General features: G+C 37.9%; 1 protein-coding gene across 2 annotated transcripts in view; it reads left to right on the top strand.

The window, feature by feature from the left end:
• Nucleotides 1–12,951, top strand: part of LOC113514863 (phosphatidylinositol 4-kinase alpha) — a 52,354-nt gene that overhangs the window by 33,120 nt on the left and 6,283 nt on the right. The window contains exons 19-33 of one of the 2 annotated variants that reach the window (XM_052896165.1): nt 473–689; nt 1,326–1,526; nt 2,080–2,212; nt 2,669–2,743; nt 3,687–3,916; nt 4,421–4,548; nt 4,710–4,856; nt 6,200–6,381; nt 7,120–7,249; nt 7,744–7,923; nt 9,373–9,493; nt 10,001–10,191; nt 10,523–10,589; nt 10,854–10,975; nt 12,116–12,304. In XM_052896165.1, the coding sequence (XP_052752125.1) occupies nt 473–689; nt 1,326–1,526; nt 2,080–2,212; nt 2,669–2,743; nt 3,687–3,916; nt 4,421–4,548; nt 4,710–4,856; nt 6,200–6,381; nt 7,120–7,249; nt 7,744–7,923; nt 9,373–9,493; nt 10,001–10,191; nt 10,523–10,589; nt 10,854–10,975; nt 12,116–12,304 (2,313 nt within the window). The remainder of the gene's footprint in view (nt 1–472; nt 690–1,325; nt 1,527–2,079; nt 2,213–2,668; nt 2,744–3,686; nt 3,917–4,420; nt 4,549–4,709; nt 4,857–6,199; nt 6,382–7,119; nt 7,250–7,743; nt 7,924–9,372; nt 9,494–10,000; nt 10,192–10,522; nt 10,590–10,853; nt 10,976–12,115; nt 12,305–12,951) is intronic. The other variant, XM_052896166.1, reaches the window with a different exon arrangement.

A 12,951-nucleotide genomic window follows, 5' to 3' on the forward strand; every position in this document is an offset into this window, starting at 1 on the left:
CATGCAAACACAACTGCTTCACGGTTGAAATACGAATGGGACTACAAATTGATAATTTAGTGCAAAAATTGAAAGAGAAAACTTGACGTTTTTATAATTAAGGGGGGGGGGGTTGATCTTAAGTACATAGATAATATTATTACCTGATAAAGCCCAAAATGAAATCCTAAAAGAACCAAAGTAACATATAAAATTTAAAATAATAGTGAAGTGCCATGGATTTTCCATATAGCTTAAAGAACTGACAACATACGGGGAAGAAAGTCTGGTGAATATTGCGTCCCTCTCCCCAATTAAATGTAACGACTACCTTAAATGTATATGTAGCCAGTGAATGCAAGTGACGTAGACTAGATCTTAAAAACCATAATAAATCGCTGAAATAATTGTGATATATATTAATAAAATATTTAAATATAAAAAAGTGCAACATCTAGTTGAAGCAGCGAGGTGATCGTATAAACTGTTCTAGATTACTGGTGCCGTATACGCCGAAGGTGGCGGCGAGGCGGCGCTGTGGCGCGTGGGCGGGCGGCTGCATACAGCGCTGCGGGAAGCTTGCAGCGGCGGCAGCGAGACGGCGCACCGCGCTGCACTGTGGCGAGCCACGGCGTTGCTTGCGCATGCGCGTCAGCAGCCCGCGCAGCCCGCCGCCGCGCCCGTCGCCCGCGCCCTGCTTCACTCCGTCGGTGAGTGCTTGTCTAAACTCCAAGGACAGCGGTACAGTGATGGCGAGCTCCTACACTCTGCAGTGCTGTTATACAACATATGACATACAACCTTTTCCGAAGAGGCTATTTATTTAATTATTATTTAAATATATATAATTTTAAAAAAAATATTGACATAAAAAATATGGTACTAATAGCGGAGTTAATAATAAATAATAATGTATACATAAATAACATAAAATTATGTTGTATATATAATATATATACAACAAGATAAATGACAATTTACATGAAAAGGTTTGCTGGAAAAAATCTCTTATTAGAGATAAGCTCGCCTTTGTACATTATGTTTATAATGAATTGTGGTTAACATTATATTTTGTGTACAATAAAGAATAAATAATGTAAATAATATATAAATAAATAAAATATAAAAGATGATCATTAGCTACTATTGTTATAATGTGTATAGTATTGGACTTGGCGTACAAATAGGCGTAAAAATTATGTGTAACTCTACGATGGGCTATTTGTATGTCAAATTTACTCAAATTGATTCAGCCATTTAAGTGTAAGTACCAAAAATATAGATATTCAAACATACACCTCCTCCAATTACCTTATATAATTTACAAACTCCCATTTATTTTATAGCGTGGTCCCAAGTGGAGATCTTCACAGAAGACGCAGTGACCACAGCGGTCGAATGCTGGCAGTGGCTGACGACCGCCCGACCCGATCTTGAACTCAGGCTCTTACAAGAGATATTCGCAGCGTGGCAGTGCACCGTCGATAGGAAAATGGGACTCTTCTCCAAACAGGTCGAAGAGACCAGCCCGCTTGCTGCTTATGAAGGTAATCAGGATTTTTGTTTCTATTGTAACACCAGCTATACTTGCATGGTTGTATTTCTGTTTCAAGGCTGGGATATGTCAATGAAATTACAGGGTAGCATAACATCTAAACTCACGAATGTTACCGTACGCATGAGAAATACCATGAGCGTTACGGTGTATTCTGTCATTTTAATGGTGCTGTTTATGTCCATTAGTAAGCAGTTACCATTTGCTCTAAGGGGGGTCGTCAACTTATTTGCCATTATATGTTAATGGTATAATAAACAAACAGATGTGTGGTGGCAACTCAGTTGAACAATTTTTGACTGCAGTTCGGATGCCGTAAGATCAAATCTCAAGCCTTTGAATTTTCAAATTTATATTTTAATCAATTAAAAATGATTGTCACTGATGAATGATTGATATTGATTACGTACTTTGGACACGCGTAAAGCTACCGAAGGCGGCCTAAACAAAAGCAACTTAGAAACTTTTCACTAGAGGGCGCTATCCTCACATGAGTAGTAGCAGTAGTGGTAGTGTCACATTTATTTGTCATATTTACCTCCCAGGAGCGAAATTAGAACCTCGCCCGCCATTCGTTGCACCGCACGCGGTCTGGGTTCGATACTTGTGCGAAGTTGCGGAAACAGCGAAATACAACAGTTTAGAGAAAGTAGAGATGTTGGCCAGTCTACTCCACAGGTATGTAACTAGCCTTACGTTATTATTTCTAAATCTACTGCATAAATTTTGAACTTTATTTAATTAGAAGTATGGTTCTAAATTATACTAATTTGTAGAAAATCACTCAATAACATGGGATCTTTATTTGTGAACCTTTCGCATCAATATTGAACTTTGTTTTGTTAGAAAAAGGATAGCAAAAAGGTAATTGCAAATTTGCTTTTATTCTGTATTTTTTTTTGCATCAATATTAAGTCTTATTCCATTAAAAATACGATTTTACTTTCGACCTTTATGCAGACTATTATAGTGAGATATTTATCTGTGAATCTGTTTTGTCAATATTACACTTTATTTCATTAGAAATATGGTTTAAAATTGGACAACTGTGTAGCATATTTATCTATGAACCTATTGCATCACTATTAGACTTATTGCAATAGAAATATGATTTAAAATTCGTCAATTTTTCAGGACGTTGCCCATTACCGTAGGTGACGTAAGAGACCATATAAATCGACACGTTGAAGCTGTTGGCGTTCGATTTAAGTGAGTACATTTTACATTATATAAATTTGTTATTACTAATCAATTTTATTTCAATAAAACAAGGAATAGCTTCAATTGCTTAAAACAAGTAGTATAAAGAAGCACTTATAGTGAAACAGTTGCCGGTATAATTTTTTTTTGTTGATCGTTTCAAGTAGTGTGATCGCATATCATAAATATCATATTCATATAAAAAAGTCATTCGATTTTTACTACTCTTTTTACTTTTTTCCCACATTCTCAATATGACAGTAATGGAGATTGCTGGACAATGTTTTTAATCAAATTATTGGACTACATTAAAGTATTAGTGCGTTTTTTTAACAATACAGACATAAATTACGTATTTCATTAAATTATTGGGCACTATTACAATATGTTGTATTGACACTATAATGTACCATTTTATCGTTACGATATAGGTAATATCGTCACGATATAATGCTGTGACTATATGGAGACACTCTTTAATTTTTTTTTATCGTAATACTAAAGACTAACTTGTACAGAAATTTAAACCTGTCATCTTGAATTGTGATATCGTGACGGTAAAATCGTACGATATAGTACCATGCTACTAAATTATAGAAGTTATTACCAGTAGGTAAACGACGCTTCTATAGATCGTTATATATATCGTGAACTGCTTCACGATATATATAACGATATATAGATATATAGTGTTTGCATGGCTGCGTTTCGGTTTGAAGGGTGGGATATGGCGTGAATTTACTGGGTACAGAGGAATAACACCTGAGTCCTCAGGAATGGCAACGCATGGGTATCATGGGCGAAACAGTATACTCTGTTATGTCCATGGTACTGCTCATGTCTATAGGCGACTGTTACCACTTTCCATCAGGTGGGCCGTCAGCTTGTTTGCCATTCTAAGTTGTATAAAAAAAATCTTTAATTCGTTAATGTGTATATTTCATATTCGCAGACTGCTATCCTGTGGCCTGTCTCTCCTCCAAGGTGACATCCTCCCCCGTTCGCTAGCAAGGAACATCCTGCGAGAGCGGGTTTACAGCGCCTGTTTGGACTATTTCTGCAGGGGGCTCCAGTGTCCAGCGAAAACATCAGGAGCGTTGAGAGAGGATATCATATCCTTGATCAAGTTCTGGCAGTTGATGCATTCTGATAAGAAGTATTTGAAGAGCAGTGATATTGGGGGTAGGTATTTATATTTATCTATTGATTTTATGAGTTAGCTATGTCTTACTAACTAGGTATGGGTAATATGGAAACGGGGGGGGGGGGGGGGGGTAATAGAGACTTAGAATCCCATTGCTAGCAATATACCCAACCAGATCGACCGCCTCGCGGGTGTCCCTGGAATCTATCATGGTTAATTCCTGATGAATTCATCATGATGGGCTAACTGGCCTGTTTTCATTCTCGTCTATCACCCTTCACTGGTGCTCCGCCAGCGTATCCCGTTAGCGCAGGCGGGGTTACCATACCATTTTCACCCATCAAAAAAAATATGGATACCGATTTGACATATATTGGGTTTCTTTGGACAATGATGACGGAAAAAAGGTTATCGCCTATTTCGATATCGCACATATCGGTCGGATATCAATGTCTACCTTTGTCGACTCAATTTGCTTGGGAAAAATTTAAAGTATTGAAAAAAATATCAATTATTTATTACTAAGCTACATACGTTTTCAGAATTCGAGTTAATGCGCGGACCGAGCAGCCAACAAAGTTTATACACGTCCAACTCGCCGACCGACAATCGTTCGTCCGTGAACAGCAGCGACATCGGAAACCGTCAGACAACCGGGTGGATTAATACGGTAAGGGTTATGTATTTTTTTTTTTAATATACACGCTACATACACCAACTACAGACGTACACAACATTTTCTTAAGTCATCGATTACATGTTAACAAAACTGACGCCAACAAAACAATAAAAAAAAAAAAACATACAACATAAGAATAATTTTTTTATTAGGTGCCAATGTCGACGACTACGCTGAGCAGTGGCGCGGGCAGCGTTGCGGGCAAGCGGTCCAACCGCAGCGTGAAGCCGCCCGCCAAATCGCAGGACACTTTCGTCAAGGATTACGTCAGGAAGAGGAATCTCATACTCGAGCTGATGGTGAGCTCAATAATTTATTATTTACTTACTGTATCCCGCGACTTTACCTGCGTGATTTGGTACATAGTGTCCTATGTGCTAAGTGAGTATATAACTACCTGTATACGAAATTTCATTCAAATCCGTTCAGTAGCGTGAATTAATTAGTTTTAGAGTAAATTAATCCATCGTTACAAAGTTTCGTGTTTATTATATTAATATAATTTAAATTAGGTATTATAAATACTATACTTATTTTATGTTATATAAAATTTAGTCCATGGGGAATGTTAATGTAAATAATGAAAATTATACTTATTGTAACATCTATACACTTACTATGTTTCTTGTAAATAAATAAATAAATAAAAATAAATAAATTAAATTGTAATAATCCCTACCACCAGGATGAGTGGCGGTCTTTCACAGTGTATTTTTCAAGGCCATTTCTTCCACGCACAATTACGCTTCGGAATCAATTTACTGATACGACATTATAACCTTAAAAAAAGAGCATTTTTTTTAATGGGAATGTTAATGTAAATAATGAAAATTATACTTATTGTAACATCTATACACTTACTATGTTTCTTGTAAATAAATAAATAAATAAAAATAAATAAATTAAATTGTAATAATCCCTACCACCAGGATGAGTGGCGGTCTTTCACAGTGTATTTTTCAAGGCCATTTCTTCCACGCACAATTACGCTTCGGAATCAATTTACTGATACGACATTATAACCTTAAAAAAAGAGCATTTTTTTTAAAAAGCAATACGCTGCCGGCTTTTTAAAAAAAATGCTCTTTTTTTAAGGTCATGATCATGATGATGATGTTACCTAATGAATGCCTTAACAATTTAACAAATAGTCAAGAGATTTGATATACGTGTGTGATACGTGATATACACAAGATGTGTATATATATATATATATATATATATATATATATATATATATATATATAATAATAATAATGAGTAGGGATAATATTTATATTATTATATGTATCACATCTCCCATATTTAGAACTAACAAAATTTTTCATCGTGCCTCCTACCAAATTGTTTATAATTACTCCTCTTTATCCAAAGGTTGCCTGGAAGAGATCGCTCTTAGCGATAAGGTCGCCCATTGTTTTCTCATTGTGATTATTTCTTGTAATTATTTATATTTATAATAAGTTTACTATTGTAATCTTCTGGAGGAAACAATAAAGAGTATCTATCTACACATTCTCTTTGAGATGACGAGAGACATAGGTACTATTTATTAACATACTATTTATTCCCGTTATGTCTCGGTAATGTAGACAAAGTCGTGGATAAAACTAAACAAATAGAAAAATGTAACATTTTGTAGGCAGTGGAGATTGAATTCCTTGTTACGTGGCACAACCCTCACGGTCGACCCGAGCAGGCAATACCGGGCGAGGACAACATAGCCACGTGGCGCTCCAAGCCCAACACGGACCGCACGTGGCGCGACTACGCGAAGCTCGCGTGGGACATCAGTCCCACATTAGCCGTCTTCTTGCCTGAGAGGTATGTTGTACCCTAGTAAGGCAAGTAAATTTTAACTATACAACAACAGAGTTGATTTACGTGTGGAATTAGCGGACACTTTTATACTTTGATTTTAATATTTATATGGTAAACAATATTATAATATGAAGGTTCACGCGCTTCTGTAGCGCCTCAGTTATGTTTGCCGAAGCTCGTACCGATGGTTTTGGAAGCAATTTGGTGTAAAAAGTCAGCTTCGTTCTTACATATAATATGGGCGAATGGCAACAGTATTCTGTACACGTTTGTAAATAAATTAGATAGTCCTCTCGTGAGAAGACTTGCTGAGAGGACTAGATCATTATTAGTAATTAAGTATTAACATAGTTTTTAAGTACTTTTAGGTTTTCACACACACTAATGGTAGCGAAATTAAAAAATATAATTTTAATAAAATAACCAGTGGTACAGACTTCCGCAAGATAACACGTAGTTCAGTAAAATATATATTTTAAATTGGTGCAATAAAATTTTAAAACGCTTCTTAAATACATTTGACAATGAAGATTTTTTCTCAAGGATACAAAAAAAAAAACAATCAAAATTTGCAAATGATCTATAGATCAATGGTATACCATTTGTACTTATAACTAAAGCATTCTATTTGAATGATGGCCGAAAAAGGAATACCACTGAGCCATCAGACTTATAGGTAATATTGTGGGGACCCCGACGCGTTTCCTTTACACCTTTAATATTTTCTTGTTTTATTTTCAGATTAAAGAGTGAAAGTATAGTAGTGGAGATGAGACGCAAAGTGCAAGCGCAGCCGACCGCGGTGTGCCACGTGCCGCAAGCGCTCAAGTATCTGGTCACCACTGAGACGCTGCTCAACGACGCGCACGAGGTAACTTAAATATATATATAAATATAGTGTGATTAGAGAGAAGTGTGGACTGAAAGAGGGAGACTTTGTACAAAAGTCGATTGCTTGAGTACCTCTGTTCCATTCGTGTTTCTACCGTGAAGCAGTTGTGTTTGCATAGCTGTGTTTTGATTTGAAGGGTGGGATATGGCGTGAATTTACTGGGTACAGAGGAATTACATCTGAGTCCTCAGAAATGGCAACGCATAGGGGGGTATCATGGGCGAAAGAGTATACTCTGTTATGTCCATGGTACTGCTCATGTCTATAGGCGACGGTTACCACTTTCCATCAGGAGGCCGTCAGCTTGTTTGCTATTCTAAGTTGTATAAAAAAAAGTGGAATGGTAGCCTCACCTGCGCTATCGGTATATACTGACAGGGCAATAATGAGTGATGATATTTATATGTTATGTTGTATAAAAAATAAACCTCTTAAAAGTAAAAGAAAATAAAAATTAATCTCCTTGTGGACAGCTCGTGCACATGGTGACGTGGGCCCGTGTGTCCCCAGTGGAGGCGCTGTCCTACTTCAGCCGTCAGTATCCGCCACACCCACTGTCCGCCCAAGCAGCCGTCTACACCCTCACGTCGTACCCACCCTCCGCTGTTCTGCTCTACATACCACAGCTCGTGCAGGCGCTGCGACACGACACGGTATGTACGATACGACACGGCACGGCACGGCACATACCTCCATTTACATACTATTCTTACTAAACCTTACTAATATTATAAATGTGAAAGTGAGTTTGTTTGTTTGTTACCTTGTAGCGCCTTAATGGCTTAATCAATCACTATGAAATTTAGTATATACCAGGCTCACAATTTTGCTTCAGAGGACTGTGCTCAGAGGAATTGTTCAATATGATACCCACAGCCACTTTCTACCATCGTACGGCTCGCTATCGACAGGGAGTTCATCCTCATGTCCTACAGCCTCAATGGTCGCGTACTGCGCGGTTTCAGAGATGTTTCCTCCCGCGAACACTCAGGTTGTGGAATGAGTTCCCTGCCGAGGTTCTCCCAAGAGACTACAGCATGGGGTTCTTCAAAAGGGGGGTAAAGAGGTTTCTTCAGGGTCGGCAACGCACGCGTAATGCCTCTGGTATTGCAGGTGTTTAAAGGCTAAGGTAACTACTTACCATCAGGTGGGCCGTATGCTTGTTTGCCACCTCAGTGGTATAAAAAAAAACTATATGCTTCTCCATCTATATATCCTTCTCCATCCCATATTGTATTCCGGTCAATGAATATATCCTAGTCTCGCGATCGATGCCGCAGGTAGAAGCTAGTATTTTATAATGTCGTCCCGTCATGTAACATTAGTATTCTCGTAATTGGAGCTTGTTATGCAGAAAATAGCCAAATTGCCTGAAATGTTATACCAGACAGAGGCTACAAAAGTCGACTGTGTGGGTATCTTTGTCCCAGCGGTGTTTCGCCGAGAAGCAGCTGTGCTTAAATGGCTGAAGATTAGAAGGGCGAAATATGGCAGTGACACAAAGCAGAGAGGCATAACGCTTTTGTCCTCAAAAACGACAATACACGAATGTCACAGTATATTCTGTGCTGTCCATAGTCCTGTTCGTGTTTATAGGCGACGGTTACTGATATCCTTCAGATGGGCCGTCAGCTTGTTTACAATTCTAAATTTCATTAAAAAAATATTTAAAGGAGGTGGCTGTGTTCTCCATAAGTAGCTCCAATTACGATGAATCTAATGACATTCTGATTAAATCTTCATCAAGTAGTTTTTTTTAATACATGATAATGGAATGGAAACCCCGTCAGTGCTAACGGTACACGCTGGCTGGGCACCAGTGAGGGATGATGGGTGAGGATGAAAAGGCAGATTAGTTGGCCCATCGTGATGAATATACCTGGTATTCAGCACGATAGCTTCCAGACATGTGAAGGTCTACCTGATAGGGTAGACCTCCACATGTCCTCCTGGAAGATATTGCTAGCAATTGATCTGGTAGTCTGTGTTACTAACAATCCCTTCCCCTCATCAGAAAGTCGTAAATCGACCATACGTCTATATATTGCTACTTGTGCTAACACTTTGTCCGCAAAAGGCTGATCGCACATTGAACTTAACAGATGGGCTACGTCGCAGAGTTGATCAAGTCCCTTGCCAAGAAGTCGCAAGTGGTCGCACACCAACTTATATGGAACATGCATACGAACTTATACACTGACGAGGAGATGCATAATAAAGACAGTGAGTATCGTTCTCAAACTGATTTTCATTATTTACATAATGTGGGACGACCCCCCACTAGGTGGAGTTACGATCTCAGGTATTGCAGGAAGTCAGTCCATGCAGGTGGCCTAGGGCCGTTCTTTATAGCAGTCTATGGGGGAGGCTTAAATATAGCAGTGGATAGATAATGGCTGATATGATAATCATGCTGATGACATGTGGTACCAGAGGGAGACTTTGTACAAGTCGATTGCTTGGGACCTCTGTCCCATTCGTGTTTCTACTGTGAAGCAGTTGTGTTTGCATGGCTGTGTTTCGGTTTGAAGGGTGGGATATGGCGTGAATTTACAGGGTACAGAGGAATAACACCTGAGTCTTCAGGAATGGCAACGCATGGGGGGTATCATGGGCGAAACAGTATACTCTGTTATATCCATAGTACTGCTCATGACTATAGGCGACGGTTACCACTTTCCGACAGTTTGTTTGCCATTCTATGTTGTAAAAAAAATGTTAATTTTTCAGCAGCGTTATTTGACATATTAGAAAGTCTAATAAAGTCCATAGTCGATACGCTATCGGGTCCCGCCAAAGCGTTCTACGAGAGGGAGTTCGATTTCTTCGGTCAAATTACGAACATAAGCGGCATAATACGACCGTACCCGAAGGGAGCCGAAAGGAAACGAGCGTGTCTAGAGGCGTTGAAGAATATCAAGGTAAGTTTTGAAGTTAGAATTTGACGACCACTGTATAGTGGCTTATAACACCGTTTCACTTATCAATAGTCACAGGTTCGATCCCCGCAAAATATATTAGTAATTATTAGTAGGCTTGTATCAGTCTGGATTTTTATATGTATGTATTAACAAAAAAAAATAAGTTACTAAGTTTTCAATAGTACCCTATACTTCAAGTTTTGCCAGTATACACAGAATACTTACTTAGTAAATATTAAAGTTATTTAAATAGAGTTTAATAAAATAATATAGGTTCATTCGAAATCTAATGTTTTCTTATTAATTTATGTTTTATTAATTTCATTCATAGGTACAACCAGGGTGTTATTTACCATCAAATCCTGATTCTATGGTATTGGACATCGATTATAAAAGCGGTAAGTTTACTTTTTAACATTTTTTTTTGTGATACTTAGAATAAAAAACACGGTGGCAGTCCACTTGATGGGTCATCTCTAATTCAGGCAGGCGGATTGGCAATCCCAGTTAGACTTTGGTGATGTTTTAAGAGGGATGCTGCTGCCCATCCCTTTTTCATAAAACTCCAGGTTTTACGTCAGGGCTACAGGGCGAATTTACTTGTTTAAAAACATATTATTGAGTTTTACACTATATATATATATATATATTCATGTATCTAGGTACACCAATGCAGAGTGCAGCGAAAGCGCCATACCTGGCCCGGTTTAGAGTGCGCAAGTATGGAATAGCGGAGATGGAGGCTGTTGCGATGGCAATCGCAGCCGGCGAGGATCCCCCTGCGGTTAGATTTTTTTTTTGTATTACTACTAGCGACATGTCCCGGCTTCACACGGTCCTTTTTTAAACATAATACAGCCCATGTTACTCGCTGATAATGAAGTTTACAGATAAAAAAAAAATTGGTTTAGTAAAACATTTTTTACTTTATTCATTACAAACACAAAATAAAATCTTCTTTGTACTAATGTAGACTATATCTATCTAATAAAATATATGTATAAGCGTGGCACTTTCTCGTGTCAAGTTTAGTACCCTAACATCGCCGAATGGCCTTTCCTGTGACGTGTTTCCTTCATTCTGTAACCTCGGATCCTTCAACGGAGCGTTGAAAGCTAAGTGAGTAAGCATAGTGTGGCCAACAGTTGAGAGTGAGGGGAAATGGATTGTTAGCAATGGAGTTTGACAGCCCCATTGCCAGCAATATGCTCTATTAGGTCGACCTTCACGTGGTTCCCCCTGGAAACCATCGTGAACAAATCTTGTTGAATTCGTCACGACGGGCTAACTGACCTGCTTCATTCTCACTTATCATCCTTCACTGGTGCCCCGCCGTGTATACCGATAGCGCGGGTGGGGTTACCATTCCATTATCACCCATTAAAAAACAGTTGAGAGCAAAACATCTATATTTTGTTGATCGCATTCATTAATCATATTGTCCCTGTGTTCATTCAGAGTGGTGTGATCACATGTCGTAGTATTATAAAAAAAAAAAGGAAAAAAAGTTAAAATAGCTGAAATGTTAATCACAGAAAAAGATGCACTAATTTATCATAAAAATAAGATCACTTTATTTTATTTATTTATTCATTAGTACAAATATGTGTACATGGCGGACTTAATGCTAAAAGCATTCTCTCCCAGTCAGCCATAGGGAAGTGTCAGAATACTCGAATGCGGTACTAGTAATTATTGATATACATACACACTAAAATTACATATATAAATGAATAAATATATATGAATAACAAATATACTTACACATATATGATATATAACTATATTATACACGAATTGGAACACTTTCAGACATTCTTGTAATTTACAAATCTAACAAAGAATAATATAACAAAATTTTACACTTACTTAATATTTTGCTAAATAAAATTTGAATTATTATAATACTTCAATTTATTTATAGGAGGAAGGCAAAGATAGATACACGTCGGTAGCAGCGGAGACGTGGCAAGCGGCCATATTTAAAGTGGGCGACGATGTGCGGCAGGATATGCTCGCGTTACAAGTGATATCGCTGTTCAAGAACATATTCCAACAAGTCGGGTTGGATTTGTATCTGTTCCCGTACAAAGTGGTCGCCACTGCGCCTGGGGTGAGTTCATTAAACTACATTTCAACTAAACATTCAATTATATTGAACTAGCGACCCGGATTCGCACGGTGCAATGCTGATACTAAATGTACCTACCTACTACAGAATGTCCTTATAAACAACGTTTACAATTTTTTTGTCATTATATAATACAAACATGATAAAGTGCTAGGGCGAAGCGCAACCTTCGACGCGCTATTTACGAGTAGAGGCACGCGCCGCCGGCCGGGCCGGTACTGCTGCACCACTATGCCCCTGCATTTTAAATCTGTAATATCTTCGGAAATATTAATTTAAATTACATGCTGTAAAAATACTGCTTCAAAATCCGTTGCGTAGTTTTAAAGATTTAAGCATACACAGAGACGGACGGACAGCGACAGCTACTTTCTTTTATACTATGTATTATTATTATTAAATGTTATCTATGCCTCCGATCAAACTGCTTAGAATTTCTCCTGTACATCCAAAAGTTACTTGGAGAGATCACTTTGAACGATAAGGTCGCCCGCTGTTTTTTTATTATGATCATTTCTTATAATTGTTTGTATTTAGAATAAGTTTACTATTGTAATCTTTTGGAGGAAACAATAAAGAGTTTATACTAAGTTGAATATATATCACAATTTTTTAAGCCGTCATTTTGT

The sequence above is a fragment of the Galleria mellonella genome, unplaced genomic scaffold (genome assembly GCF_026898425.1).
Source record: "Galleria mellonella isolate WM207_F2 unplaced genomic scaffold, CSIRO_AGI_GalMel_v1 utg312, whole genome shotgun sequence".
NCBI classification, from domain to species: Eukaryota; Metazoa; Arthropoda; class Insecta; order Lepidoptera; family Pyralidae; genus Galleria; species Galleria mellonella.